This window comes from Eptatretus burgeri, chromosome 15, assembly GCF_056783735.1.
Source record: "Eptatretus burgeri isolate ZD-2024b chromosome 15, Ebu_testis_v1, whole genome shotgun sequence".
Lineage (NCBI taxonomy): Eukaryota > Metazoa > Chordata > Myxini > Myxiniformes > Myxinidae > Eptatretus > Eptatretus burgeri.
In genome coordinates this window covers 54,066,181-54,092,584 of record NC_140975.1, presented here as the reverse complement: position 1 = coordinate 54,092,584, position 26,404 = coordinate 54,066,181, and the positions used below count along the sequence as shown (strand labels likewise).

General features: G+C 35.6%; 1 protein-coding gene across 5 annotated transcripts in view; it reads right to left on the bottom strand.

Moving 5' to 3' along the window:
- Positions 1 to 26,404, bottom strand: part of LOC147012188 (solute carrier family 22 member 6-like) — a 96,169-nt gene that overhangs the window by 50,855 nt on the left and 18,910 nt on the right. For all 5 annotated transcript variants that reach the window (XM_085856009.1, XM_085856011.1, XM_085856012.1 and 2 more), the window contains exons 2-3: positions 10,617 to 10,720; positions 3,937 to 4,091 (exon numbers count right to left, since the gene is read on the bottom strand). In XM_085856009.1, coding sequence (XP_085712135.1) covers positions 3,937 to 4,091; positions 10,617 to 10,720 — 259 coding nt within the window. The remainder of the gene's footprint in view (positions 1 to 3,936; positions 4,092 to 10,616; positions 10,721 to 26,404) is intronic.

Here is a 26,404-nt window from a genome sequence, read left to right as displayed (position 1 = left end):
TTTGAATTCTGTTTGCGGGAATCGAACAGGGCATTAGCAGAAATTAATTACCGCACATATGATACATCACTATGACATCATATCAATTATGACGTCATTCCTATTTTTTGACATTTTTTGTTTCACAACCCAGAGTTTTCATCGGATCTTCGTGAAACTTGCCATGTATATGCAGAAAGCCCACATACAGGCAGTAACCATCTCCGATTTTGTAAATTCTTCCGAGAAAAAAAGTTGACGTCATAATATCGCCGCTAATGGAAATCGCCGATTAGTGAGGCAACTTAGCATAACAATTGTGCATTTTGTGAGGAAAGCACCAAATTTGTCACACTTGTAGCCAATCATATTATCAACAGATTTCGATATTGGGCCATCTTAAGTTTTTGAGGGCAGTGGAAAATGGCTGCCACAGCCATCAGCGGCTGAATTTGAGATGGCCCAATATCCAAATCTGTTCACAATATGTTAGGCTACTGCTGTGCCAAACTTGGTGCTTTCCTCACAAAATGCACAATTGTTATGCTATATTTAGCTAAGTTGCCCCACTAATACCATTATCTCCGAAACTAGGCAAGCTGTTTGAATTTTGTTTGCGGGAATCAAGCCGGGCATTAGCACAGATAATTTATTGCAAACCTGATACATCACAATGACGTCATATTCGTTTTTATGACGTCATCATTAAGAGGACAAGGACCTTAGCTCATTTGAGCTTGTTTTAAAACTTATTAATGATGCCAGCACTTCTAGAAATATTTTTGCACAAGTTAATCACATGCATTGTCCCTGACAAGTTTTCATCAATTACAACACCAAGAAATGTGGTGGTCTCCACTTGGCATAAATATTTTTTGTGAATAAAAATGGGTCCCGGAAGCATGGAGATTGTTTTACTAAAAACCATGTAGTTGGTTTCATTTAAATTAATTGAGAGCTTCTTAGCAGTTATCCAATCAAAAACACCTTTTAGTATTGACTTTAGTATTTTAGTATTGACCTTTTTAGTTGAGTATTGACTGTTTCAACTGGAATGTATGGATCTGGATGAGAGAAAAAGACATTTGAGTTATCAGCAAACAATGTGAATGACAACATAGAAATCATTCATATAAATAGTGAACAACAGAGGCTCTAATAGAGAGCCTTGTGCGGCACCACATATGACCAGTTTATGGCTCAATTCACAGTTATTTAGCATAACAAACTGTTTTCTATCTGTAAGGTAACTCTCAAACCAATCCAAGACCTTGCCTCTAATTCAATAGCATGATAATTCATTGCAGAAGAATGTTATAATCGATGGCATCAAAAGCCTTGGAGAGGGGAAGAAAAATACTGATGGTATGAGAATGATTATCAATGGCATTAACAACCTTATCAATGAATGCTAGCAGACATGTATAGTGTTGTATTTCTGACGGAAACCAATTAATGAATTACACAGATCATTGGGTACATTCAGAAAATTAATCACTCCAATATACATCATCTTTTTTTCAAGTGCTTTGGAGAAAATTGTTAATAATGAAATTGGGCAGTAATTGCAAGCCTCTTCAGAGTCGCCCTTTTTTAAGAATAGGAACAATTTTGGTGATTTCCATTTTGTCAGGTACAACTCCAGAGGTGAGAGACAAATTAAATATATGTGTTAAAGGAACTATAATTTCAGGAAGTATTTGTTCAACTGGGACATTATTCATTCCATCATGACCTGCACTCTTTTTGTTTTTGAAATGACTTACAATATCCCTAATTTCAGCTGCATGAGTTGTAAAAAGAAATAATGAATTTGTATTGGGATGTTTATCCAAAAAAAAAAAAAATCAGTAAAACTTCTGTCTGCAACAGGAATAATCCTGGCTAAATATTGTCCTATATCAACAAAATAATCATTAAAATTTTCGACAATGACTTTTATCCTCAACTTTATTTATTACTCAACTATAAGATAAACATTATTTATCTTAAGTTGTTTAACTGAAGTATCTTTCTTACTCTTATTGATAACTATATTTATGATTTTTCAAGTGCCCTTAATATCATTTTGATTCTCATATATCTGCTTGGAGAAATAATCTCTTTTTACGTTTATTAAAAGTTTTGAAAGTACATTTTTATAATTGGTGTATTTAACCCATGTTTGTTCAATGTCTGTAAAGGGATTGTTTCATCATTAATATGAGTAAACATTTCCATAAACTTATCAAAAGATTTATTACTATCTTGCAAGACTAAGACCGAAAACCAATCAATCATATATAGATTAAAAAAAAAATTAACATTTCTGGAAGTCAACTTGCAAGTGAGTTTACCAAGAGTCGATTTAGGGCGAGAGATTAAGTTAGGTATTTGTGCAAAGACTAGAAAATGGACCATAATGTCTAATAGACCAATTCCTGCTTCAGGAAGTGGGCAAACATTCGTCAAAATATTATCAATCAATGTGGCTGATCGTTCAACTATTCTTGTTGCTTTGCCTATCTTTGGAATTGCCAATATTATGTCCAAAAACTCTTGCAAAAAAGAGTTTTGGCAACAACAAAGAACGTCAACATTAAAATCACCCATCACAAAGCAGTGTTTGTCTGTAAATATAGAATTTGACAATAGAACTTGAAATTTTTCCAAGAATTTATTTTGATTTGAGACTGGTGGTCTGTAGATAACGCCGATCAATATTCCTTTTGTTTTTTTTCACCAGGATTAACAATTTATATAAAAATGGTTTCCAGTGCAGGAGCCATACAATTTAACTCAGAAAGTATCTTAAAATCATAATTTAAGGAAATGAACAATGTTACTCCACCTCCTCGAGTTAGCCTATTAATTAAAAACCTGGAAATTTAGAAAAGAGAGCATGATTTATCATAGAGCCATGACACTGAGAGACCAATCACACAAGTTTTGAGGTTTATTTTTTCTCAAAGCAGGTTCAAATTTCCAACTTTTTAAAATAATACTTCTTATGTTTACATGTAATAAAAAGAAAACAACAATTCATTCATGAGAAATAAATTATTTTGAGAACTGATTTTCCGTATTATAGTGGATGGATAGATTTTATACTGTATCATTTATATCAAAATTATAATCAAATTCCTGCTGATTATTATTAAAAGATACAGTGATCTTATCAACAAATTTATGATTTTCAATTGACATATTAATTTTATTGAAGGCGATATTTTGCATCACAAATTTGAAACTCATCGGATTTCAAGGAATTGAAATGGAAGATATGAATAACTGATCTAATAATTTATAAATATGAGATATATTTAAATTGTGATGAAGAGTGTCAATATTTGGAGCCCCCAAAGATGAGTTAAAAAGGGAAGAAAAAAAGAAGAAAGAAGAAGAAAAATAACACAGGGTAAGGGGACAAAACACATGGAACAATACAAGATACAGACAAACATGATCATGCAGAAAAGTGTGTGGAGTTGGCAAGAAAAAAAACATACAAGAATCACAGCTTGTCGTCATTCTTAAAATAAGTTTGCACTCAAAATAATTGTATTCTGAAGAAAGAAAGAAACAGAAAACAGAACCTATGTACACATTTTGTCCAAGTATTTCTTTGGAAATATTCACTCGTATTTATTTAATACTAACTATTGATTTAACACTAATCAAGGAAACTAAATTTTATGAACAGTCAAAACTCATGGAATAAAGATCCAATTGGTAGAACAAAATAGTGAATCACATTTGATAATCTGCTAAAGGTGCACGTGGTACAATGCACACAATGCACAATGCACATCTGCAACAAATGCATACACATATGCACAACATGTTGTAAAGGATTGGTGAAACTCAACCCTTTTTGTCCACAAGACCTGGAAAAAAATTGATCCATACAAGCTTTTTTGAAAAAAAAAGTGTTCTTTTCAAATGTTTTCAAATAAATTAACAAGTGGTGCCACTTACCCAATGAGAATCCATTGATGTACGAACCATTCAAACACAGACCAGTAAAGAAACGAGCTATGGTAAACAAGGTGATGTTTGGGGCAAGTGAAGTGCAGATTCCCATGATGGCTGCTAAAAAGTCACAAATAAGGATCATATTTCTACGTCCATATCTGTAACGGTCACCAGAGAAAAATCATCCAAATGGTACAGAACTGATTATTATATACATTATATAGAACATGGGTGAGTGTGACTCATAAAATACACACATCATCGCATTTTTTTTTAACATCCTGATTGCATTTTGTCCACAATGTGAATATGAACCTGCAAATCAAACAAAAATCTAGTGTGGTGGTGCAACCCTTCTTTGAGAAGCTATCACCACTGCGAAATAAGTAAGAGCAGAAACCACATTGTTATCTGGAAACTTTTGTTTGAGTTATCAAGATGACTTTCTGATAAGGAGGTGCAGTTCACACACCCATGTCCGAAGGAAACGGTTAAGTTTGGAATTTTTAATAGGAAATAGACAAACGCTAGAAACAAATGAAACCCGTTAGAATGATCCTTTCGAACCACTTACTATTACAATTACCCTTGAGAACAGTGTAGAATTGCCCTTTATAATTACCCTTCAGAACCCATATTGGAATTACCCTTTAGAGCTACCCTTTAGAATTATCCTTTACAATTACCCTTCAGAACCCATATTGGAATTACCCTTTAGAGCTATGTTTAAGAATTATCCTTTAGAATTACCCTTTAGAGTTACCCTTTAGAAATAGAATTACCATTTAGAACAGTTTAGAATTACCATTTAGAATTACTCTTTATAACCCTTTAGAATTATATTTAGCAATACCTTTTACATTTTACACAATGTCGAGGCTCATATAAGAGCAGAAAATAGTGGGGAACAGAGACATTTGTGGAAGGGAGAGAGATGGGCTGGGGAACATGGGATAAACAAGATGGACACTACAGGGACTTTCAGGAAAAAAGGCAGGGAATTTGAAGGAGGTGGGTTTGGGGTGGATTCACTTGGGTAGAAATATCATGGTTTTGGATGGGGCGGAAGACAAGAGATGGTGGTGAACAGCTGTTTTGAAGACCTGGAGGGAGGATGGGATTGACGAGAGTGTGGGACTTTGTTCCAAAGGTTGGAAAAAAGTGGAATGAAAGAGTGAAGGTGAGCAGTGATTCTTTATTTTGGTAATTTTACCAGAAGGGGGTTGCTGGAAGACCTGGAGTGCCCTGCGGAAATATGGGGGGACATATCGCAGTCAGAGCAGAGGGGTGGGGAGGGGGGCGAGGCCAGAGAAGAGATGGTAAACGACAGAAAGACCACTGACCTGCCTGTGGTTTTTTGAGTGAGAGACGAAGAAACTGAGCCTCATCACGGGAGATACCAATGCTCCTTATTGCCTTGGTTTCCGCAGCGTGAAAAGGTGAGAGGTGAGAGCACCAGTCCAGAGGGGAAAGCAGTACTCCATCAGGCTGCAGATGAAAGCTTTGTCCATGGTCAGGAACTCAGGTGTGCAAAGAAGGACTTTGCACAACAGGTCGGTGACTGGCTTTGGAGGCCAGCTTGGAAATGTGGCTTTCCCAGGAAAGATCATGGCAGATTGTGAGACTCAGAAGCTTGAATGAAAAGAGTTATTCAAGAGGGTTGTTGAGAAAGTAGTTGGAGGATGGGGTGTTAGGGTAGTGGGCTTGGGATCGTTGGATCCTGAGTTTGAATCCCACTCGGCAGTTGAATTAAAATCAGGTGGGGTTGACTCTGCCTGTCATCCTTCCAAAGTCAGGAAAATGAGTGCCAGCTTACTGGTATCCTGTGTTGGAGTGGCGACCCATCCAGTATTGTACCCAATAGCCAAGGAACTATTTAGGCAGCACCAACGCTCTGCACAGTGTGGTCCCGATGGAATGGAATGGGTGGAGGGGGGGGGGGTTGCAGACTCCTAGGAAGAAAGTTTGGTTAGCAGGGCAGGGTGCCAGTCCGTGTCAACAGTACGTGATATGTCCAGGGATATGGCTCCGATTTCATGTCCGGCATTGAGGACCTCCATCCATTGTTGGGAGAGCAGAAGCAGCCTATCCAGGGTGGAGTGATCTGGTCTGACACCAAATTTATGATGAATCAAGCTATTGGAGAAGAGGAAGGATTTAATGTCTGAAGCAATGATAGATTCCAGAACCTTGCTGATGATTGGGAGAAGGCTGATTGGTCTGTTGTTGCAAGGATCTGTTTTTGCATCATTTTTATGCAGGGCAGTGATGTTTGCTGATTTCCAAGCAGATGGCAGATGACATTGAGCAAATGAGAGGGTGAATAGAACAGAGAGAGGGTGAGCAAGAGCAGAGGAGCAGGTTTTTTGGACACGTGGGCTGATGCCATCTGGACCAGTTGCAGAATCTGAGTCGAGGTTTGACAGCAAGCTCTCCACTTTGTCAGAAGAAAAGGACACAGAGTCCAGGAACAGCTGGGTGCAACTGGACAAGGTGGGTACAGAAAGTGATGGCTTTGGGATGCAAGATTTAGAAGCAAACACAGAGTTTAGTCATTCAGCCTTTTCCCCGGCAGTGTCAGCTGTGCAACCATTTGAAGTAAGGGAAGGAATGGAGGGGGAGCATCGACCAGAAACAGACTTAACTAGATGTCACCAGGATTTGGAGGTGGGAGACAGGATTGAGTGTTCAGACTTGAGATGAGAAAGATGTTGTTTCCTGGCTCTCCTCAGGGTAGACACACACCTGTTACGAGCTTTGTGGAAGGAACTGAGATTGCCTTCAGTTGGATTAGCCTTCCATGAAGCGAAGGGAAGTTGTTTCAGGACAACTGCCTCGCCACAATCTTCAGTGTACCATGGGCGGGAGTAAACGGTAGGACAACTGAAGACGAGATGGGATGAATCTGTGCATGAGAGAGAGCAAATTTGTTTGAACAAATTCCCGGGACGAGTTGATGTTGGAGAAAGTAGAGATGGGAAACCAGTCTGGAAATTTGATGGCTGCTTGAAGTCGCTGCCAGTCGGCCTGAGTGAAATGCCAGACTCAACGGCGCTGAAGTGTTTCTCCAATAACAGCCAGGGAGATGTTTACTTTCACGAGCATGTGATCAGATGAACTGATTGGAGCAGAAAAGAACAGCAGATATTTTCAGGGAAATTCGTCATTTACTTTAGAATTACCATTTACCAATTACCCTTTAGAGCCCTTTGGAATTACCATTTAGAATCGCCCTATATAATTACCCTTTCGAACCTTTTAGCAATGCCCGTTAGAACTACCCTTTAGAACCCTTTAGAACCCTTTAGAAGCCTCGAGAATTACACTTTGAAATTAAACATGGTAGGTTCGAAAGGGTCTTCTTCATTTTTGACGGATGGATGGATGGATAGACGGACAGACAGATGGAAGGAAGGACATAGGTCATAGCTCGTAGCCACATAATGAAGAGGCTTCACCGCTTAAAAATAATTGTGTACATTGTAGAGGCTCATGGAAGAGCTAGAACAGAATGGGATTGAACAAAATGTAAAGGGGGAGACACCAACAGCAGAGTGGAGGTGAGAATGTGAGTGAGATCAAGGGGAGGAGAAGAAGGACATGGGGTAAAGAAGCTGCAACAAGAAGAGGAAGGGGAAAACAGATATTAAACAGAAAATGAACAGACCGACTGACAATTAACAAAGGAAACGTGGGGAGGGAAAGGTGAGGGGATGGTGGTTGGGGGAGGGGAGATGGGGGGGGATTACAATAACCTGTAAAAGGGGAATGCTTGCGAATGGGATATTTTGGGGTCGAACACATCATGAGTATGGATAGGGGATGATTTGAGGTAGTGATGAACAGCTGTCTTGAATTCCTGGAGGGAAGAATGGGACTGAATGGACTGAGGAAGTTGGCTCCACAAGCAAGAAAAAAAAAGAGAGACAAAATGAGTGGAGGTGAGTAGTGAGCCTGGATTTGAGAGTGTAACAAAAAGAGTGTTACTGGCATACCTTGTGTGTATATTTTACCAGATCGGGTGTGTACATTTATTACTCCACAAGTGCAGTGCAAAGTGTGTTAAGCAATTGGTTCACGCTGTCTGTCTGTCCACAAACGTGAGTCCATGATCCAGAAACTACTAAATTTTAATTGAATGCTACATTTTGGACACTGTAGAACACATGAATCAGAACACGAACCTGTCGTTCAGCAGTAATTTGGCTCTGAATTTGGCGTCCTGAGCGCATGTGCACAGAGGAGTATTAAGGGCATTTTTTTTTACTCTGTCTACCTGTCTGGCAGTCAAACAAAATTTAAAATCATTCCAAACAGGAAACGTAATGTTTTTCATGATGTCATGAAGGACACAAGGTGGTTGTCCGCCACTAAACTGACTCCCCGCACTGGCTTTCCTGCGGAGAGGGTGACTGACATTCTGCAGGACTAACAACAACACTTGACAAATGACGGATGGCATTCCTTTGAGAGTCAATGGGCATCCATAAGGGAGATGGTGTCTCCTGCAAAAAAACAGCCATCCAGTTGAACTGGTTAGTGGCAGGAAGGGCAAGTGATAGTAAAAAAACAACAACAACAACAAAAAAGCTCCAACATCACCATGAATCATGGATCCAGTGGTTTCGGAAGGGTTCGGGTATCCCCTTCAAGCACCGAGCAGCAGTAACCCCTGGCTGTTGTTAAGAGTGGGAAAGGGGTACCACAGAATCCGTGGCGAAAGAGGTATGAGGAGAAAAACGAGAGCATCAGAGTTGGAACATGGAATGTTGGTACAATGACAGGAAAGGAGAGAGAGTGTGTGGATACATGATGAGAAGAAGAGTTGATATATTGTGTGTGCAGGAGATGTAATGGACTGGAAAGAGTACACAATAACTAGGAGAAGGCTACAAGTTGAATTACTGTGGAGCACAGAGGAAGAGAAATGGAGATGGAGTCAAATTGATGGAGGAATGGAAAGGGAAAGTAGTGGAAGTGAAGACAATTAGTGATAGGTTGATGCTACTGAAGTTGGTGTAGGAGAATGGACTCGTGATTAAAGCCTCGGCAAACGAGCCATAAACTGGGTGTTCAAAACAGAAGAAAGGCATTCCGAGAGCCGTTATAAGACATAGTCAGAAGGGTACCAGCTGGAGAGAAAGTTATAATTAGTGAAGACTTAAATGGCCATGTATGAGCCTTAGATCATGTTTTAAAAAAAAGAAGTGGGTGCGCATAAATTGTAACATGGAGGATGGATATGGCAGGTAAAATGAAGTCGGGGAGAGGATTCTTGAGATTACCCAGAGCCTTGAGCTGTTTCTTGTGAATACAAGGTGCAGAAAGAAGGAGGAATATCAGTTAACCTACAAAAATGGAAGAAATTAATAGTGGCCAGATTGATTACATCTTGGTAAGACAGAGTGACATGAAGCAGGTAATGAATTACAAGGTTATATTGGGTGAAGCAGAGTGAGCCAGAGTAAAAGACATGAAATGGAGAAATAAGAGGAAAAGGGTGAGTATGAGAAGGGAGTAGAATAAACGGTGGAATCTGAGAGTAAAAAAAGCTGGTCCTCTTCAAAAAGGAAGTCGGATGAGAAACTACAGAAGACTATAAATGGTGAAGCAAAGAAAGCAGTAGGCAAGGCAAGATAGGAAGCAGCACAAGAATGGTATAATGATTTGGAAACACCAGAAGGTGAGAAAATTATCTACCGGTACGTTAAATATCCCACGGTGTCCTTCACAAACGTAGGCCATTGCGTTACTCAACCCTGGCCAAATTCCCATTTCCTTCACCAATCTACAGGAGGTGCAGTGCAACAGCCGTCGAGCCTCACCCCCTAGAAATGACACAACCAGAGTTTCACGGTGCTGCACAAACTCGGATCTCAAGATGAATAATCACGCGACCTAGTTATGAGCCAATATCTCAGAAGCAACAGTAACACTGACAGTAATATCGACAAAACATGCTGAATTGCAAAGTGTCTGTGCAACAACAAAAACAATTCGGACTAGAGAGCTCATCAAACACCTTACCCCTTGCAGTCTTGAGAAACAAGGACGTTGGCGGGGTCTGCGAGCGGCAAATTTGATTGGTCGTCATGATGTAAAATGCGGTAATATTTTGTCCAAGTACTGCTAATATAAACAGAAGGGATTTGAAAGTGCCGAGAAGGTGATTGGTGTCCTACTGTGTTCAAGTATATAATTAAATTGAAATAAAATAAAGATTTTAAAGTTTGTACAAAAAAAAGAGAATTTGGAAGTTTAGCGTCGATGATGCAGCGTCTTTTGCAGCACCTTATTTAACAAGTTACATTAGTTATTCGTGCCTGTTGTTTGTGTCCTTTATGATGTCCTTAAAAACAGTAAGTTTCCTGTTTGGAATGACTTTCAATTTTGTTTGACTGCCATACAGGCAAACAGTGCAAAAAATTATCTCACTCTCTGTAGATGTGGATTTGGGTCAAATTTGGAACCTAGTATTGCTAAACTACAGGTTTGATTTTTGATTCATGTTCTGAATTCTTTTCAAAATAAAATATCTAATTGAAATGAAGTTGTTCCTTGATCATAAACTGACGTTTGTAGACAGACAGACAGACAGACAGACAGACAGACAGACAAAATGAACCAATTGCTTAAACCCTGCTTTTCAATTCGTGTGTGCGAGTAATAATCATGTAGCATACTTATCAGCCAATCCACCAAAAATGAGTGCTCCGACCAGTACACCTCCCATGAATGCAGATTGAGTCATTTCCTTCAGTGCTCGATTCTTGCACACCAGATCCCACTGCAGAAGACATAGACAGCATCATTTTCACAAGATAGTTTTACGGCTACAGAGGCAAATGAAGACAAAGTGAAATGACTTTTATTACTCATCTGATCCATCATCTCACAACCGCATCACACAATGAATACTGACACATGAAACCACACCCCTTAGTTAAGAACCACTCCTCCAATAAGGGACCTGATGGGATGGATTTTTAGGTGAGCGAAATTAATTATACCGAAAAGAATAAGAAAGCAATTGGACAAAGAGACATAATATCCCACCCAGTACAATGCCTGTTTGCAAAATGAATATCTATATCTATACAATAAAGGTGAATTTGTATATGTATAATGTATATATATATATATATATATATATATATATATATATATATATATATATTTATATATATATATATATATATTGTTGCGGTCTTCGCGCCCGCCGGCGTGCGGACGGCCACGTAACTCGAATCGCGGCACGTCGCCCACCGGACGGACAATCCAGTCGTGACCCTCTCGGACTAACGCCGGGAACCAGTCACGGGTGGACCTTTCGGTCTCACCGCGATCGAGCCAATCAGCCCCCGCGTGGGATAGGGTTGCTCGCCAAATTCGAACTACCTAAGTACCCACGCGGAGGGTAGACCGGGCGATCGCACCTCGCCGCAGGTCGACTTCGGACACGGGCCACTTAAGCGACCCGTTCCGTACTATCAGAATAACCGAGCGGTGTTATCGTCGACCTCGACGGTTCGATTAATTATCGGGCGTACTCAGCCCACTACCAACCCTTCACGTGAAGCAAGATGGGGGTTCAATGGGGAAAAAGACGAAGCGAAGCGGGAGAACAGTTCAACAATAAAGCACATTTATTCTCGGCACACGGGAAGCACACAAATACAATTCCACCAAATGCACACAAAAAAAGAAAACACAATTCCATTTACACAAAAAGCAAACATAAAAGTGAAAACACAGTGCAGAGCTAATTCCGACTACCGAGCACACGGCAACACTTATACAATTCTACTTCACAGACGGCGCCGACAACACATACCCAAAACCAAGGAAAAGAAATACCCTCAAGAATGAGGTAGGCCTGGGGCCGAGACCGGGTTGGGCCTACCCGTCTGGTGATGAGACGCGGAGCGGCGATGGCCCCGCAACCCGCGGGCCTCGTGGACAGTGCCTGGCAGGGGGTGGGAACGGGGCCCCCTTGGTCGCACTATCTCAGCGCGGGGGGGAAACAGGAGGGGGTTGCTGATGCTCGGGGTATAGAGGATCTTTATTATGTGCGCGACGAGCGTCTCCACCTCGGCCAGGTCGCGCTGCCGGCCTCCCAGGGGTGCAGCTCCCTGCACGACGCGAGCACCCCCTCGTCCGCCCTCGCCGCCTCTCCACAGCTCGTCCCCTCCGTTCCGACTTCAACGCACACGACGAGCAGCTCCACCGCCCGCGAAGTCTCGACTCTCTGTTCCGACTCCTTCGCCTCGTTCCGACCTTTACTACTCGTTCTCGTTCTGCTGACTCTTTCGCTCCGACTTTTACGACTCCTTTGACTGACGAACACCGTCCTTTTATCCCCCCGTAACTTCGCCTTTGACCCCCTCCCTTTGACCTTTCAACTCGCTCCCCATTGGCCCGAGAAAAAGTGGGCGTGAAGGCTTTTTGATCCACAAATTTGCATATATCGATCGCCCTGGGGGCGGGGCCAATTCGCCCCTCGCTCACCGATTGGACGGCAAAAAGTGGGCGTGTGTCGTTTTGGATCCGTTTTTGAAGCAGAAAATCCGTGATTTTGTACACGCTGTTCAACGTGCGCCCTACACGAGTCCAGCATCGGTGCCCATGAGTGGCGCGAGATGACGGTGATGCGATGGTGGCGAGTTGTGACGGTAAAGGTCATGGCGGTTGTGGTGAAGCGGCGTTGTGGTTGGTGGTTGTTGTTGTGGTTGTGATGGTGGCGATTGGTCCAAAATAAAGATAGTAAAAGAAAAACAGCTATCCTGAAGAGTCGCAGCTCGCATAAATGACATGTATTCCCACTAGACAACGGGTTTGGGCCTAACTACACATGCACTTACCGAGATACCTCACCTAAGGGACCTGAATGGTGGTTTGCGAATCTGGTAACCACAACAATATATATATATATTTGTGTGTGTGTGTGTGTTTGTTTAGTTTGTACTTGTTTGTTACCTCTACCACCGAAGGTGAACGTAGGTCATGTTTTCAATTTTGTCTGTCTGTCTGTGATTAGGATATCTCAAAAAGTTGCAGACAGATTCAGACAAAATTTGGTGGACATGTTGGGTGTGTGACAAAGACGAAATTATTACATTTTGGTGAAGATCTGGATCTGAATCCAACTACTTGGATTTTTAAGTGATTCTTCACCATTGAGCTATAGAGCTAAAACATCTTTCAACATCTTTCTAATCTCAGCTCGGAACTCTCAAACCTGTCTTCTGCCTCCAAATCCTGGTGGCATCTAGTTGTCTGTTTCTGGTGTATGTTACCCCTCAGTAGGGTAAGAATACTGATTCTGGCTCACTTTTCCCCATGTAAATGAATGGGGGATTTTCAGCGATTTATATTTTTTTTCCTTAAAAATAAACCCCCTTTTTATCCCAAGGTATATTTATTTGTCTCCCCTTTTAACTTGGAGGTTGAACCTCATTGAATTGAACACCTGGGGGTTGAACAGCTCACTCATTGAACCTATAAAGATTTGTTCATTCTCAAATTCCTTCAATAGTTTAATTTTCTTTGCACAATAATCCCCATCTAAAATATTAACAAACAAAACATTTGAATCTTTATATTTTTTAAGATACCCCATTTGTGCCATTAAGAAATGATAAACTTCTCTTAATGCTCTCATCTGACCACCTCCTGAGCCACATATCATTTTGAGATTATAGTAAATTGTTTTTTCATTGTTCAATTGATAACCATCAAAGTTTTCAGTCCATTCAAGGATATTCATTTTTTTCTTTACATCCTCTAACTTACTAGTTTTTAAATTAATTCGCTTATTTGTTTTATTTACCTTTGTTTTAGTTATTTTTTCAATAAGACTTATTTGATATTTTTCACATTCATTATGTTTTCCATTTATATACCAAGACTGAGATTTTCTCCACTCTTTAGTTTGATTAATACTTGGTTTAACCATTTATATATTGTGAAAAAACGCGGCGGTAGCCCTTAAAAAACCCTAACCCATCTTCCCATCGTTAAAACATAATCTATTTTATACACTCTATCATACAATATCCATATGGAACACAATCTATTCCATTATCTAAAATAAATCTCTTATCATCAAAGGCTCCTAATGCCTTTTTATTTACTTCTTCACTATATATGTTATGTTTATAACTTCTTATTGTATTCATTTTCCTATATTCTTCTTTCTTATTCATCAAACAATTATAATAATTTCTAAAAGTTATTGATTTCTTTATTACATATTTCTTTATTCCCTTTAACCTCTTATCAATCTGTTCACCATACTTATAAGCATATGCCTTTGCTCTCAATCCAATAAACTCACTCATTACTTTTCCACCCAACTCATCCTTAAACTTACCAATAACCTTTTCATTCTTTTTGGAAAATAACTCACTCTTCTTGCTGAAATTACTTGTATCATATACTCCAATATTTTTCTTCATATCTTCATAAACATCATCAGTTTTTATATCTAAGATAAAACTATCAGTATCCATATACAACAATGAAACATTTTCACCATACTCTTTCTTTAAGTCATTATACAAATAATCATACATCAATATCTTTGATAAATCAAGAACTGCTGTTCCAATATAAATTGGTTTATCCATTACAATACTTTCCTTTTTCATATGAATTGCAGAAAAGTTCTCTGAAAAAACCTCTTCTCTCTCAAAACTTGGTTTATTTATCAATCTCGAAGCTTCTTTCCAAGATGTTGCGAATCTAATGTTTTGTCTGTTTCTAACATTTTCCATAGTCTTTCCAAATACAGCATTATTCATTAATTTATAAAAGTCCCCTTCAAATTTTACTTTTGTATTTGCTCTCATATCTGTATTGAATTGAATATACTTTTTCACCCAAGGACTTTGTTTAAATTTTAAAACTCTATGAATTTTAGCTACTCTCAATCCTTCTCTCAAAAACTGTTTTAAGCTTCTCTGATGCAAAACATATCCCTCTTTATCATAGAATGTTGTTAATAACTTTTCTGTTGATTTACCTTTAATATTAAAACTTTTATGATAATCACTTAACCATTCTTTCTTTGGAGTTTCTTTCTCACATGCAAAAGGAAGATCTTTATGCTTATTATGAAGATCACTCGGGTACCTCAAATCAACTTCAAAATAATAACCTTCTTCTTCGTCATTCAATTCCTCTTGAGAAGAAATAACAATATTCATCAAAGCCTTTTCATAATCCTTTTCTTCCACCCACTCTAATTTACCATAAGGCAGAGATTGAGACATTGCCCATCCATACAAATTATTAGCATCAAAATACATCAAATAATTACTATCTTTTTCACTATTATAATTTGGAAGATATTTATTATTTGCTTTAGCATATCTTTTTGAACATACTTGTGATATTCCACCTCTCTTGGACTTCTCAATCATCAAAAGCATATCAACATCACTGATTAAATCTATATCTTGTTTTGTCATTTTCAACATTGCACTCCAAGCTAAACCAGGAGCTGTGAAATAGTGGGCAGGGTCTAATCCATAACAATTTTTATTATGACAGAGTGTTCTAAAAGCCTCAAACACATCAGCTAACAATAAAACATCTGTTTTTAGATATAAATCATGATATTCTCCAAGGTTCTTTATCTTAAATATTTTCCATATTTCTTGTGCGTGTTTATATTCCTTATCACTTATCTCTTCTTCATAAAGGTTATTATAGAAACTTTCTTTTGAAGGAAGTTGTGTTTCTTTAAATCTCATAAATGAATCCATATAATCATAAGGATAAATTCCCTTACTTGTAAGAATTTTCTCTTTACTTTGAATTTCATTCCTTGTTTGAATTTCCTCTCTCGTAAGAATTCCTTCTTTAATCAGAATTTCATCTTTAATCTGAATTTCCTCTTTAGTTCGAATTTTCTTTATAATTAGAATTTCATCTTCAGTTAGAATTTCCTCTTTACTTTGAATTCTCTCTTTAATCTGAATTTCCTCTTGAGTGAGAATTTCCTCTTTTGGAAAGAATGAATTAAGATTTGGAAAAGAGTCCGTGGAGCTTAGATTTGATGCGAGGTAGGCTAGTGGTGTTCCCATAAACTTGTAAGAATCTAAAAACCTAATACGAGTTATAGGTTTTGTGAATATCATTTTTGAAAATGAAATATACTTTTGACTTGTGTTTGTTATAGCAGAAATATTCCCTGGTGTTTTTGAAAGTTCATTTATAAATAGATGTGTATCATAGTTGGCGCTGTTGTGAAGAAAGACTGGAATAAAAGAAGGTAATTTATAATTAAGATTACAACAGGAATGAGCGGGACCTCTATATTTACCAGTAAGATGACAATGGTCTCTAACTTTAAACTCCTTAATTTCCCCCTCACAAATATGACAGATATTGTTCATTCTAAATTCTAATTTTTCTTCTTTGGTTAATTTCATCGGTTCATTTGTTTCTTTCATTAATTTAGTGAGTCTTATACAATCCTTTTCTAATCGTTTTACAAACTCTTGTGAAGCATTTTTTCCACGATAATGTTCAAGTTTGTTATACTTTTCTCCAACAGATGATTTGATATAATAACAAAAACCACAAGGAATATGTTTTTGATATTTATTTGTATATGGTTCTTTTGGATTAGGAGAAGCAGTATTTATCTTTTTAAGGATACATTCAAAATCAGCGTATATCACAAATGGGTGCATGATAGATTTATTATAATCTTCAAAATAAATCTTTTCACCAGGTTTAGGCATTGTAATTACAGCTGATTTATGATTACTACAATATTTTGAATGTTGTTCTAATCGTTCTTTTGTATGAAATGAATTAAGACATCGCTTACAAGGATATATTTTGTTTGCTGTTCTGAATACCTGAGAAGAGATTAATCTTGATAAATTATTGATGTATGTGTAATGTGAATTCTTTCCAACACTAAAATATAAAAGGTCAATGTGTGTTTCTTCATTTTTATAGTTGTTTGAAATTTTTAATATTTGAACTTTGTTTGTATCCGTTAATCCATATACATTAATAGAAAGATTATTCTTTTTCTCAAATTTAGGAATATCTGTTAATGGCATTGGGAATTTAAAATCTTTAATGTCCAAGGTATTCTCATATTTCATATATTGTTTTACTCTTTCTGAATTACATTTTGGTGGATGTAAGTGAGCAAGAACAGACCAGAGAAAACATTTATTATCATTGTTCTTAATATTAACAACTGCCTTCTTTAGTTTTATTTCTTTTGGTAATTCAATATAAGAAGAAGCTTTAAGAGGGTTTGATTTTAGAATGTGTATATCTAAAAAGATGATTTTTTTAATATTGAATCCACTTCCTACCACTGTATTATCAACATCCTCCTCTTGTCTTGATAGTTCTTCATAAACCCCACTATTCAAAAAATCTTGAAATGATGTTATAAAATGAAGATCTGTTCTCATATAAGGAGTTTGTTCTTCATCTTGTCTTTTTCATATTCATTTTCACTCCCATATAAAACTTTAAAGTTTTTATTTCTTTTAATGTCTTTTTAATAAATTTTTCAACATCGGGTTTCACTATTTCAATTGATTCAGCTATTGATGATGGACTGGGTTCTCCAAATTGAAAAATCCTTATTTTTATATGCCCTTTAAATGCCTCATCAGTGTTTTTAATATAATAGTCTCCCTTTACTTTAAACTCATTTTTCTTGTGTTTTTGTGATTGAAGATGTTGATTATAACTACTCTTCAAAACATCCTTTGAACAGATATCACAATGTTTTCTTTCCAACTCAAGAGGAGATATTTGATGAAATAGATTAAATGTGTGTTTGTTGGTTCGGAGGTGTTTTCTATAATGTTTATATTCGTGATTACAAACATCGCAGTACGTTGTATTCACCATATTTATAGAATAAAACTTTGCTTAAACTAAAATTTTCTTGATGAAAATTTCGTTTAATTTATAGGTGAATCTGTGCTTAAAAACATTTTATCCTCCAACTTTTTCACTTAATAAATACAATGTTTCAAGACACAAAAGACAAGTTTCAATCAATCTCTTCATCTGTTAAAGATACTGAGAAATATGTCAAGGATGTAAAATTGAACAAAGATAAATATAACAACTATTGGATAAAAACTATTATGGTAAATAATATGAGTTCTTCAATTTCCTTCAGTGGAAGGGCTTTTAGTATACCTGGTAGAACATCAATTAAAGTATCTCTAACAAAAGTTTCTCCTCTCCTTCTAGTAATATATTCAAAACTAGAAAAAGCAATGAAACAAGAAAAAGTATCAAAGAACAAAAACCTTATGGATGAAGCTTTAGAAAGAAAAGATAAGACCATCTGTAATATGCAAGGAGAAATTTGTATTTTTTTCAACAACCCTAAAGATGTAAATCTTGATGAAATAAAGGATGTTAATATATCAGGTGAAATGACATTTCGTTCAATAGTAGTTAACGATAATTTTAAAATTACCTTTGATATAAAAAATGTTGTCGTTGAATCTGATAATGAAAAAAGTATATCGATATCGATGGTAATATACAACTGAAAGTATAGATGAATTTCAGTTTAAGTAAAGTTTTACTTTATAAATATGCTAGACTTTCCTGATTCTCCATATGACAAATTTGAGAATTGTCCTGCGTGTGAAAGACAGGGATTAAACACAGAGTCAAAAGCCTATAAACAATGTATATTCTGTGATTATCTTCTAATTAATGATAATAAAAAATATAAAAAGGAAAATAATTCTTTTAGATTTACACCAAAAATGAATTACTTTACAAGATTGATTAGAGAAATGAATGTAAAGTATGAGGATGATAACACACCTTTCCTTACAAGGGAAGAAACTGAACGTATAAGAGAAATGTTCAAAGGATTGTTGTTGTATATTATTCATGGATGTAATTTTCAGGGAAATATCAACACAAGATATTGTATAAATAAAATAATGGATTATCTTGAAATTAAACCTGAACTTAGGATAAAATATAGAGTTTCTAAAAAAGCTAATAATAAATTAAATAACCTGTTTTTCAAATATATAAATGAATGATTTTTTACCTATTTGGGAAAATAAGATAAAATTTAACAACCATAAAAATCTCCCAAATTCATTAAGATGTCTCATAGTTGGTTCAAGTGGATGTGGAAAAACCTGCTTACTTTTAAAAATGCTCCTCACTCCCAACTTTTTAGATTATGATAATTTAATAATTTTCACAAAGTCGAGTTTTCAACCAGAGTATCAACTACTCTCACAAGGTTTTAATGCTGGTCTTCAAAAAGAAGATATAATAGGTTTATTTAAACGTCAAAAAAACCTAAATGATTATAACATTGAAGATATAATTCAACTATTTTGTGATACACAGAGATGTAAAAAGAAATCAAATCTTATAACTTGTATTCTTAGTGATAATACGGATGATATACCGTCTCCCCAAGATTTGGATAAATCAAAAAGAACCTCGTTATCTTTGATGATTGTGTTAATGAGAGAAACCAAACGGTAATGGACAGCTACTACACAAGAGGGAGACATTCTTCTTGTAATTGTATTTATCTTAGTCAATCGTACTTTCAACTTCCTCGTCGTTCCATCAGAAACAATGCTAATACTTTTATTTTATTCAAGTTAAATTCAATAGATATCAATAATTTTTGGAGAGATAATTGTTCTACATTATGTAGTAAAAAGAAATTTGAGGATTATATGAAGCACACGACTGAAAAATATAAATATATTGTTGTGAAACAAGATGAGATATTAAGGGATATATTTTTTGTTTTATAAACAATTACATATATAAATGACAACTATTATTATAAATCTTGTGGGTAAATCTGCTTCTGGAAAAAACTTTCATAAATCAAGGTTCTTGTGTAGTACAAATGAGAATATTGTAAATTTACTTAAAAAACACCCCGTGATACGCATTGTATCAACAACAACTAGAGCAATAAGACCTGGAGAAGTAAAAGGTGAAGATTATCACTATATTTCAGTGGAGGAACATATGCGATTGAGGAATGAAGGACAAATATTTGAGGAGGTTTCTCTTGGTACAACAAAATATTCACATTGTAAGAGTGAGTTAAAGAAACTAAAATCTGGTGGTGTTGGGATATTAGAAACTAATCCAGAAGGAACGAGACAAATTATTAAATATCTGAGCGGAGTGAAGATTTTATCATTCGGTTTTGATGTTGATGAAGAAACTCAACACAAACGTATGAAAAGCAGAGATGCAAGGATTAGTGAAGAAGAAATTACAACTCGCATTAATGTTAATAAAGAATTTGATGAAATATTTAAAGAAAAGGATTTATTTGAACACATCTACTTGAATGATGAAGAAAAGGAAAATTTCCCTGTTGATCTTTACAATTCATTAAATGATATTTTACAATAAATAAATGGATACAAAAGAAAGAGCAAGAAGATTTAAGGAACATCAAGAGTTGGTTTCAAAAGTTGTAAAACAACAGGAAGACATAAAGAAGAAACGCAGACAGAAACTAACGGGCGAAGAAGCATTTGAAAAAAAACAAGAGAAATTTTTTAAACCACTTTTAAAAACTTCCCAAGAAAAAATGAAAGATGTTTCCACAGTTCCCACAGTAGAATATACTCCTAGAAAGCTTCAAATGTTAAAAGATTTCAGTCAAATGACGGAGGAAGAATTAGAGCATTTAGGAGAATTAGAATATGATGATGAAGGTTTATTTCAACAACTGGAAGAGATTAATCAACACGGTGATTATATTGTGAATGCTGTTCAAAACAATGAATATTCAGCGGATTCAAAAACCAAAGCAGGACTCATTCCAACAGAACAACCAGCAATATTTCATCTTGTTCAAGAAAAGGTATTGATATTTAATGATGAATTAAGGTTCTTAAGTTCTGCTCAACCCCCTGTTAAACTAACTCCGAGATTAATGTTTCTTCTCACAAAAGATGGAAGACAAGGTTCAACTGTGAGGGATGAATCAAAGTATATTGATAAACCATTGGATATGGAAAATAATGATGATAGAGTATATATTGATTTGCTGAACACTCTAAATTATAAGGTTATTCTTTCTGGTAAAAGTAGGAAGAATGAGAAGGAGAAACACATTATTCAGGCTTTAAGTATCCTTGGTTCAGGTATTAGTTTTCTTCCAAATGACCCATCGCAATTAGTTAATAGACTGTTATTGTTGTTCGGCAGTAAGAAGGCTGGAAATAACAATTGTTTTAATGAAGCATCAGCCATTTTAGACCAGTTGATGAACATGAAAATAATTAATAAATCTCAATATAAAGACATTTTAACTCGTATTAAATAAGATGAGAAGCACAATCCTGAGTTTTAATTTCACAACAAGCGACCACACATCTTCATTCCCATACCCACTACAACTTGACACAACAAAAGAATATGAGGCATCTTTATTGTCCATGGAGACTTATAATACCTTATTTAATATAACCGAGAAAAATGACAAGTTTAGTTATAATCCGGGAAGTGGATACAAAACGATAACAGTCTCACCGGAGCATACGAGATTTCTCAAATATCTTCCGAAATTGCTCGTCTTATGAAAGAACAGGGTGATGAACCAAAAAATATTGTTATAAACATTCAAAAACATACTTCAAAATCAACGATTAAAGTTAAAAATAACTACAAGGTTGATTTCACAATTGATAATTCATTTAGAGAGTTATTAGGTTTCTCCTCAAAAAAGATTGAAACTAATGGGACGTTTTACAGTGATAATGTCATTCAAATATCCTCAGGAATAAATTCGGTGTTAATTCACTGTGATTTGATTGATGGTGCTTATAATGATGGATTAAAAACAAATACAATATTTTCATTCAGCGCATACTCAACCCCAATTGGTTATAAATTCAATATGGAGCCTAAAAATTTGGTTTATCTACCTGTGTCAGGAAAAACCATACACAGAGTAAATTTTAGGATAACCGACCAAGATAATCGTGTGATTTCTTTTAATGGAGAAGTTATATCCATCAGAATTCACCTACGTGAAGTTTTTCAATAAATAAATACGATGGTTATTGTGAGGAAGCACGAGTTGGGAAAATATAAAATAATTACAGGGGATGGGATGTTCCTTTCCCCGTACTACAAGGGTGAAGGTATGTATCTTGGTAGAGGATACTATAAACCTAAGAGACAAAGGGGTGTTGGACATCAATTTAGAGGAGATGGGATAATTGATACTCTCATGGGTATTGGTTCAACTATTCTTAAACATAAAGACCTAATTGGTTCAACTGCTTCTGCTGTGGGAAATGTAGCAGGTGCTGTAAAGAGTATAAAAGATGCTCAGAAAGAATCTCATAAATTACAAGCAATAAAAGAAATTAAGAAAGGTAAAACTCAGTTGTCCCCCAAGAACGACAGAAAATAATTCAAATACTTGGATCAGGGTTTCAAAAGTTTTAACATCTTTTTTCCTAAATAAATACAAGTATGGAAGCAATTGATAGTATCTATGATTTGGATGATACTATTATTATCTCAAACTCCACTAAAAAGAAGATTACTTCAAGGTAAATGCAATAACTGGAACAGACTGGAATACAAATGGTACAAAAAGTTTTGAAATAAATAATCAACAAACCTATTTGAATCTCTCCGAAAGTTTCTTGTTGTGTAAATTTAAATTCACTAAGGCTGGGAATAACACAAACGCTACACTTGTAAATGATTTCTTCTGGAAAATGTTTGATAGTGTGCGATTGTATATTGGAACACAAGAAGTTGAAGCGGTTGATTATGTCTCTGCTGTATCTGAAATGATGAAATTTACACTCTATACATTCAGTGATAGAATGGGAAAGGGGTCTGTCGAAGGTTTTATTCCTGATATGTCAACGGGAACAAACACAGACCCTGGATATATTCAAAGGAAAGGAATGTATAATGATGATACAAAAGCAGAAAATAGTTTTACTGTGGCAGTTCCTCTTAAAGGTATATTTGGATTTTGTGATTATGATAAAGTTCTGTATGGTCTTAAAATTAGATTTCAACTACAAAGGAATGATAATGAAAATAGATTGCTTTTTGGTGTTGGTAATGCTTTTGGTGATCAGAATAAATTTGTAATTGAGGAGATGAGTTGGTATATCAGTGAATATACTCCTAATCTTAAAACAGAAGAGATGTTGAATCGAAGACTTAACTCAAAAAAACCACTCAGTGTATCATACCTCAAAAGAAGATGTCAACACGTTAAACTCAATCAAACTACTTACACGTGGAATTTGGGTGTTCTGGAAGGAAAGCCACGATATCTGTGGATGATTTTTAAAAAGCCAGATGGTGATACTGCGACTGATAAGAATAATGCATTGAGTGATAATGCTAAGGTGAAACAACTTCGCGTTTCTCTAGATGGAACATTTTATCCACGAGATAGATTGGAAATTAATTGGGAAAAAAATGATTTTGCTGAAGCATACAAGTCTTACCAAAAGGTGTGTGAAAGTAATGGAAATAAAGAACCTATTTTGGATATGACAGCATTTAAAAGTTTGTATACAATCTATACGTTTGACCTGAGCGCTCAAAAAGAAACTATAAAGTCTAATCGAGTGGATACTTCCCTATACATTGAAAGAGGAGAGAGTGAAGAAGTTGATACATATTGTTTGCTTTTGGAAGAAACAGAATTGCAGATTAATACAGATAATGGTGTGATGATTAGTCTCACATAATTTTTTGTTAAATAAATGAGTGGCAAAGTACCAACTGGGGTATATGTTAATCAAATCAATCTTCATAAACTATCATCTTGTGTTCAAAATCAAAAGCCTTGTACGATTAACGTTAATACAATTCAGAGAAAAGGAGCAGTAAGAATTGATGTTTTGCTCACAAGAGAACAGGTTAAAATCTTGAATGACACTGGCTCACTTAAAATTAAAATGACAAAACCAATGTTGAAAAAATATTCAATAAGAGAGACGAGTGGAGGATTTCTCCCATTTCTAATTCCTTTATTTGCTGGTTTAAGTGCGGTTGGAGCATTGACGGGTGGTATTTCAACAGCGGTCAAAACTGCCAACGAAAGGAAGGCTCAACTCCAGGCTCAAAAAGAATTGGAAAGACATAACAAAGAGTTGGAGAAACAAATTAGTGGAAGTGGTGTAATTGTAGATTTTGCTGAAAAACTTGAAGGTCTGCCTGATAAAGCGAGATTGTTAGTTGGAGATATGCTTTCTTCTATAGCACAAGCAGGTGTAAAATTAACGAAAAGAGGTAATGGATTATATCTTTCTAATAAATAAATGAGCATTGATGAGTGGTTGAAAGAATTTGGAAAGAATACAACATCAAATTTACAACTTGCCAAATATTGTAAGAAATTAAAAATTCATAATGTGGTTATTTGTATGAGAGATGAATTAACAAATGTGTCGAAACATACAAAGAATATTATTATGAACTTAGAAGATAATGATGGGAACGGTTCTCATTGGGTTTGTATTTTTAATAGTCAAGACAAATATTATTTTGATAGTTTTGGTCTTCCACCACCTGTTGAAGTCATAAAATTCTTACAGAATGGTGTTTATCAAACATTTCAAGTCCAAGAATTAAATTCCAAGTGTTGTGGTCAATTATGTCTATATGTGTTATTTCAACTCAACAAAAATAAAAAATTTTATGATATTATTTTTAATCTAATATAAATGACTTATGTTGGTAAAGATGGTTCTATCTTTGGTGTATCTCAAGAACTGGATATTGATTTATCAAATTATTACACAAAGGCACAGGCTGAACGACATAAATATAATATAAACAAAAATATTAACATGAAAAATGCTTATAAATTAAAAAATTATCCAAGCCCGACTGACGCAAATGACTTGGTGAGATTAAGCGATTTATCACAATATATATACTTAAATAAAACGGCTGTGTATTCTAAAGATACAGAAGTGTTGATATTATCTCCAGGTCATACAGAATTCACAGTTCGAATTAAAATAAATTTTTATAAAGAAGGGCGTATCGTTTGTATGAGAATAGAACAATGGGGGTATGATATGAATGATTTAGGGTATAATTGGTCATTTAAAATTAACCTCGAAGATCTGGAACAATTAAATCAGTCTCGTAAGGAAGAATATTATCCACTTGGTATCGAGAATGAGTTTTGTGGAGCCACGATTAGTAAACAACAAATAAAAGAATTTAATAAGGGTAAATATAATAATGGTTTTGCCCTTGTTTATCTCATGAAAACAGAAAAAACAGGATTATATATAATAAGTAAGGAAATACAAAATGATTTAACTATGGGAAGATGGGGAGGTGTTTCGTGCCATAATATTATTCTAACATATATTTCTAATACATAAATGACAGCAAGAAGGCTTCAAGAAAATTATCATTTCTGTGTTCAAGCATACCTTCAAGAAAAGGGTATTCGGTATTTTAATAAATATGTTCTACAACATAAGAATGAGGTATTTTCAATAAAAGATTGGCATTATGCTGATGTTGATAAACCAACAACTTTAGATTTAATTAGAATGTTAAATAATGAAAAAATTATAAGGTTAAGAAAAGGTAAGGCTCTTTTAGAAATTCAAAAGAAATTTTATTGGTATCCTGTTGTAAAAAAATTATTTTGGATACAGGAATAACAAGAAATCCTGATGAATATATGTATAATATTCTATGGGGTGTAAACGATTCAAGTATAGTAAGGGATGAGGAAGGAGTTGAAGAAGAGAGGGAAGAGGAGGAAAAGGAGGAGGAGGAGAGAGAGAAGGAGGAAAGAGAGAAGAGAGAGAGGGAGGAAAGAGAGAGAATGAATAAATATCAAAATATGGAAACCAGTGAGATTCAAAAAAGAATAGAGGTATTAAAGAAATTAACTTATCTCACCAGGGAGGAATACAAAGAATTAAAAAGTCTATTTACAATACTTTCGACAAGACTATCGACATCGAGAAGACATGTATTTTAATTCAAGTTTTTTCTTAAATAAATGGAGGAGAGAGTGAAGGCATTTCTAAGGATTCTTTATGTTTTAAAAATTAAGATTCAAATGTGCATGTTGGAAACTAAAAAGGTTTTTGCACTCTGCAGAAATTTTTCTCATAAATAAATGAGTTATTGTCTCAAATGTAAAAAGAAAACTAATACTAAAAATATTTCATATATTAAAAGTAAAAATAACAGGGTTATACAAAAAGGTATATGTTCGGTGTGTGGTTCAAAAAAATCAATTTATCTCCAAACACAAACTCGGAGGAGATATACAAAAGTTTTTATCAGGAAGTAAATTTACAACTACTGGAATACCAGGAATTACATCTTCCAGGGTATTCTTTCTGTGGTCCAGGCACAAACTTGGATAAAAGATTAGATGAGGCAGACAATCCTAAATCCTGGAGTAAACCAATCAATAGAGTTG